The following is a 6260-nucleotide window of genomic DNA, read 5'->3' on the forward strand; positions in this document are numbered from 1 at the left end:
AACTCGTGATATACGGATAATCTGCCATGTGGAGGAGCAATCACAGGAGAGATAGGGCCTAATAGTGAGATTTAATTTAATATCTTTAAATGGTAGTGGTTCATTCAGCGTTGGCATGATGGAACCAGCTCTGTGACAGAATACATGATTTAATAATGGACATGGCTTTACTGGCTTTACACACACTGGTACTACTCACGTACCTGGCTAATAGTAATGATAATAAATAATTATGATAAACACAGTTATTATTGATTAACATTATGAAAATAACTTTTGTCAGTGTTCTATTCCTTCCCTCGCTCTATCACTTGATCTTTCTTTCTCTCTCTCCTTCCTCACTCTCTTTCTATCTATCTAACTCTATTGCTTTATCAGTGTGTAAGGATGAGGCCACAGGGCCTTTCTTCATAAATAAACTGGAGGCAACCAACCTGGTGGAGCCTCCGCAAACTGAGAAAGCATGGCTCTCTCACACACACACACACACACACACACACACACACACACACACACACACACACACACACACACACACACACACACACACACACACACACACACACACACACACACACACTGTATCCGCTGTGGTATAGCCTCATTCTATAAAAGCTAAAAACAGCAGCATACACATACACACAGCGCAGAGAGACACAAACATCACTGTGTTTGCTGCTGATGTCTTGCTGACCTCTCCTGTGTTTGGTCGGGCCTGGACAGTGAAGTGATGATTGGCTGGTTTCCCTGGATGACCTCAAACATCATTGGTTTTCTGAACATTTGAGCTGACTTGCGTCCATGGATGCCGAGGCTGCGCCAGCTTGAGTCAGCGCACAGCCAGCCGTCAGTAGAATTGTGTGTGTGTGCGTGTGTGTGTGTGTGTGTGTGTGTGTGTGTGTGTGTGTGTGTGTCCCTGTGTGTCTGTGTCTGTGTGTCCTGAAACTGTGTTGACCAGCCTCTCTATGTACCTCTCACTCAGAGTTCTTCCGTCCTTTCCCACCAGACTGGCTGTTGCTGACATCCTGAAGCCACAGGGAGAGAAGGAGGTCGCAAGAGAATAAAAGTAGAGAGAGAGAGAGAGAGGCTGCCCGGCCCCATGTCTGCTCCTGCTCCAGCCAATCGGAGGACTGCGTCGGGCTCACACAGGTGAGGCGCTTGGAGGCTGTTGTTATGTTAATTTTAATTCCTAATATCCCTGAATCAGAAAAGGGCCCGATGTCCTCTCTAAAAGGCAAACATGGGCCAGGTGCAGCGGCACAAAACATTAAGGGTTTTGTTTTGCAAATCTGAAGAACTCAATGGTGAGAGATACAAACTCCCTCACACCACTCTTTCTCTGGTTCCTCCCTCCCTTCCCTCTTTCCTGAACATTACCATATTTTTTTCACGTATTAGAACTTTTTTTTAATTTTTCTGTAGGGCTATACAGATGGCTTCAATGAATCAGAAGAGTGTGTCTGATTTATATGAATAACCAATATCAATAACCTTCCTTCATTGACTACCAGTAAGTAAGTAAGTAAGCAAGTGATTTCCCCCTGGGATTATTAAAGTATTTCTGATTCTGATTCTGATTCTGATTCTGATACTAGTACCCTCCAATGAAGATTTAAGTCTGCAGCAACCTAATCACAGTCTCATTATGTATTAATGAGTATACCTTTGAGTATACCTATTTTTTCTCCTTCTGCTGCCATGGGTGTTTTATTAATAGGCACCAGCAACAATTTTCCATTAAAAACAACCAGTTTTGCTTATATTTTCATGTTAACATTTCACAGAGACACAAGTTGGTGTACTACAGGTACAGAGTCACTTCAATCAGGTGCGCCTACACCCACTTTCTGAAGCTAACTTAAATCAATTGACTGCAGCCTTGCGTCAATTCCACGCACGGCTCGCAGATGGTTCACTTGACGAAGATTCAGACATTCAAGCCGGTGGTTACGGCTACAGACATTTCAGTCCGTGGTCCTTTGCCCTGCTCTCTTTGATTTCTTCTCCCCAGATTCAACCCTTTGAAGGCACTGCAGCCCAAACGCAGCTTGCAGCACATGCTGGCGTCTTCGCCCGCTCCGGTGCCCGCACTGGCGGCGGGCCCGGCGGCGGCATCGCCGGGCATGGCGGCGGCAGCAGCATTGGCCACAGCGCCAGTGTCCATTCCTGTACCCGCGCCCCCCGCGTGAGACCCACTATAGTCACACACTCAGAGCATGCTGCGTCGCTGTAGCCATAGCTCTGGCATGCATTGTAGCCCCTAAAACCAGACCTGTGAAATGCTGACAACAAACACACTGCAGCAGTGGTCAGCTCCTGCTCTTGCCAGTGTGTTGTGGCCCTGTAGTTAAGAGAACTTCAAAATTTATAATTTTGATTTGCAAATATAGGCTAACAACAGCCTCTTTTTTTACTCTCTCCCTACCTCTCAGCCTCAAGTTGTCTTTAGCGGCTACATGCACTGCAGCAATAACAGAGCACCAGGGCTGCGTTGAGCACATTCAGCTGCACAGACAGCGGTCCATCGATCTCAGTCAGAGATATATGCAAACCACTGTCTTCACCAACTGTGCTAGCGCACAAACAAACTAGACTCACTGTAGAGATCCTATCCACGCCAATGCCACAATGACCGAGCATTCGGAGTTGTCTTTGTCTACAATGCATCTTCAAGCACCCGTTAAAGTGAGACTCCTCCTCTCCACCCACTCACACTCTCTTCAACACCACCCAGCCCCTATGGAACAGCTCCTGTGCAGCAGCAGCACCACCCCCACGAGACCCACACCCACCATGTGCCAGACTCCCGCAGCATCTCGGGAGCCAGATGGGATGGACCCTCAGATCAAAGCATCAAACAGGCTTCTTGCAGCGTTCTAAAGTGCTGTTGGCTTCAGCTTCTTCTCCCTCCCGCTTATACCATTTCCTGTTCCTCTCCCTTAATCTGGCCTCTCCCCCATGGCTGTTGTAGTTGGTCCTGCTTGTCCCCACCTCTCTCCTTGGAGGCCAGTGATTGGGCAACATTCATATACTTATAACACTCATGGTGGCTTGGGCAGTTGTTTTTTGAACAGTTACAGTCAATTGATTTTTTTTGCCTCCAGAGAATTAGCTTCAACATGTGTTGCCCATCACAGTTCCCCTGTAGTTATGTCAGTCATCTTAAATAGAATAGTTCAGGTGAATATCGTTTTGCATTGAGTTGTCTTCCCTACTTCTCTATCGACACTTAATATAGTGGTTGCCCTAAACTGTCTTAATACATTCTTATGGGGTTAATAAATCTAGTATTGTTTGAAATTTGATCTGTCCTTCTGTTCTTTGTTTATGCATACATGTCATAAAATACCAATATTATTGAAAAGCCCTCAAGGCTAAACTCCTGGGCTGCAGCAGATGTGCAGTAGTCGGAGTTCTTGTTTCAATAAAAAAGCAAATGCTCTGTTTCCAAACATAGTGAAAGCTCCCTAGGATGATCTGCATAATTAGGCTTTTTCTTTCGTAAATGGTTTGACCTGTTGCTCTCTATGTCAACACATAGTTTATCAATTGTGTTTAAGGACACAAGAGTGGACATACTGCAATGTTATTAGATAGTTATAACATTTGTCTACAGGTTGTTTTTTTCTTTTTTTCTTTTCATAGTAGACGTTCTTAGAAGCTTTGGTTGACTTCCATGTCATTAACATACCTTTAAGACATGAGGCTGCAGTGTAGCCCCAAACCTGCTATGCGCTCTGCTCGTAGACTTCTTGGTGAGTGTCTATTCACTCCGAGCACGGATGTCGAGCAGTGTTCTGGGCCGCTAGCATGAAGGACAGTTGCTGAGCCTGTACCACGCTAGAGTATGCTTGTTCACAGCCTGCTATATCTCATCTCACCAGTGCAGAGGGCATATTTTAATGATGCTTTCTTTGCAGTGTAGTGACGTAACATCCTGTTGTCTATGTCAGGTTTGACTACTGCAGGTTCATAGAACTAGACTACGTTCCCATGGAGACGGACTATATGGTCTCAATGCGCCCAACCAAAGGCTACGCGTCCACCAAGTCACCAACCAAAGGCTACTCGTCCACCAAGTCACCGACCAAAGGCTACTCGTCCACCAAGTCACCGACCAAAGGCTACTCGTCCACTAAATCCCCTACTAAAGGCTACACCTCCACAAAGTCTCCAGAGTGCAGCGGTCGTTCAGCAACTGCGCCGTCCACCCCTCGTTCTCGGTCTGTCATTGTCAGTCGCTTGTAAAGCATGTCATTGTCTTTACCGTCAGGACACCTTACTTTAGAAGTAACTACTTCTGAACCCCCCTCCAACCACCACCACCACCACCTTGGAATGCTTCACCATTACTTGACTTTCACTGTGGAAAAGCATCTGGACTTTGTGCCCAATGGGAGCATTGTGGATGTGAATACATGAAAAAAAAAAAGCATGTCCAGTCTGTGCTGTCTATTTTCAGTTGCAGTTCATCTTCTTTTCCTTTTGCGTGGTCGACCAATGCATTTTGGGAAGGCCTTGCTGCATCATTGATGTCTGTTTGAGTCTTGAGTTTGGTTTCCAGCTGCTCAGTGCATGGTACATTTCACAAATTCCATGTGACATCCATGTCTCTGTTTAATAGAGTGTGTCCCTTTACAGTTTGTTCAGAAGTTATTTTTTTTTGTTTGAATTATTACTAACACTCGTATTGTGCCGATTGTGTTCTCTTTTTGTTGTCTTTGTGCTTTTTGTTAATGCCTGTCTTTCATTTGCATGTTTGTAGAACCCACTGGAGTTTCCTTTTTTGATGATATGGTCAGGAACAAGGCCACTGCTTTGATCTGCAGCTAGTACAATTCATTGTGAATGCCATCGTCTGGAGTGCAGCTTCACCCTGCTGCGGTTCCCATTGGCGGCAGATTAACTTTGCTCCTCCTCTTTTGGAACAGACGGATGCCGGCCCAGCCCAGTAACAGAGATCCCTATGGCAACACCTCCCTCAGTAGCAGCAGCAACTCAGGCTCCTGTAAGGGCAGCGACTGCAGCCCCACCAAGGGGTAAGATGCAACCCACATATTACGACTTCCGATCTTACCTGCCAAGAATCAAACAGATTAAGACCAAACATTTAAGGTGTAGTTTGAACCACAACATCCTCAGTTTTGAACATTTCAACATGACTCCACAAACCTCTGTTTAATCTCTACCAATGGTGACAGCTTTGTTTTCTTTGTCGATGATTTAAGACACAAGGATTTACCTTCCTAAGAAATTATGTCAGAGAACACACGAAAGCATTCTTGTGAAGGATACCATGTTTTATTTTAAGGTATCTTCCAAAGGAAGTAAAACACATCGCTTTGGGAAACCAGGGAACTTCACATTACTGGTTCAGTTCACAAACCGAGAAAAACTAAAAATATGGCACTTATGCATATTTCAAAGAAGCCTTCATAGGAAAGTGTTACGACACTAGTCCCTATAGCTTCTTTCTTCTCTTCATTGACCTAGACGTCACCCGAAGTACACGTCATGCACAGACAACCATGGCATCCGACCCCCTCCCCCCGAGCAGTACCTCACCCCCCTGCAGCAGAAGGAGGTGTGTATACGACACCTACGAGCCAGGCTAAAGGAGACCGTCGACAGACTGCAGGACAGGTGGGACCTCTCTCTTTGAGTTTATTAAACCAATACCTGGTTGATTTATTTTTATTTTTATTTTTTTTTCATAACCGATGCTGAATTCACATTAAATACAGTAGACGGGAGACCAGAACTCATGTTAGTGGATGACAGCATGACGGCACCGGAAACCGTACATGGTATTTGCCTTGCAAAGTTCAAATATTTGAACTTTTTGCCATCCTCATCCGACCAAATTACAGCTGGATGTTATGTAGGTAAGGAGCGTACTCTGCTGCGCACGTAGATGCCGTTTTCTCTGGAAAACGCAGTTAAATGGCTTTAATAAAAACCTTCTATTTATTAATGACATGGAGGCTGTTTGTTGATTGTAGTGAGGAAGCAGATGGAGGATTTGGACATGGTGGTGTCATGTTGCGCGGTTGGGATCCAGTGATAAAGTTGCAGCTCCAGGTTATTACTTGTATAATAATATAATTAAATATGAATAATTAATAATAAAAGAAGGGCTTCCATTGTCAGTGGAAACCAGGTGATCAACCATTGGATCACTCAGTTAACAGATCATTGATTACTACCATGAAAAAGATCTCTATAGATGCTCTCTCTCTCTCTCACAGCCTCATAACAAT

General features: G+C 44.8%; 1 protein-coding gene across 1 annotated transcript in view; it reads left to right on the forward strand.

Annotated features, from left to right (window-relative positions):
• Positions 1-1099: 1099 nt before the first annotated feature.
• Positions 1100-6260, forward strand: part of snphb (syntaphilin b) — a gene marked incomplete at both ends in the record, with an annotated part of 17789 nt that continues 12628 nt past the window's right edge. Inside the window, 4 exons of the mRNA XM_080015321.1 lie at positions 1100-1149; positions 3954-4070; positions 4932-5039; positions 5494-5643. Of these exons, the coding sequence (XP_079871447.1) occupies positions 1100-1149; positions 3954-4070; positions 4932-5039; positions 5494-5643 (425 nt within the window). The remainder of the gene's footprint in view (positions 1150-3953; positions 4071-4931; positions 5040-5493; positions 5644-6260) is intronic.

This window comes from Zeus faber (assembly GCF_960531495.2).
Source record: "Zeus faber genome assembly, chromosome: 15".
Classification (NCBI taxonomy): domain Eukaryota; kingdom Metazoa; phylum Chordata; class Actinopteri; order Zeiformes; family Zeidae; genus Zeus; species Zeus faber.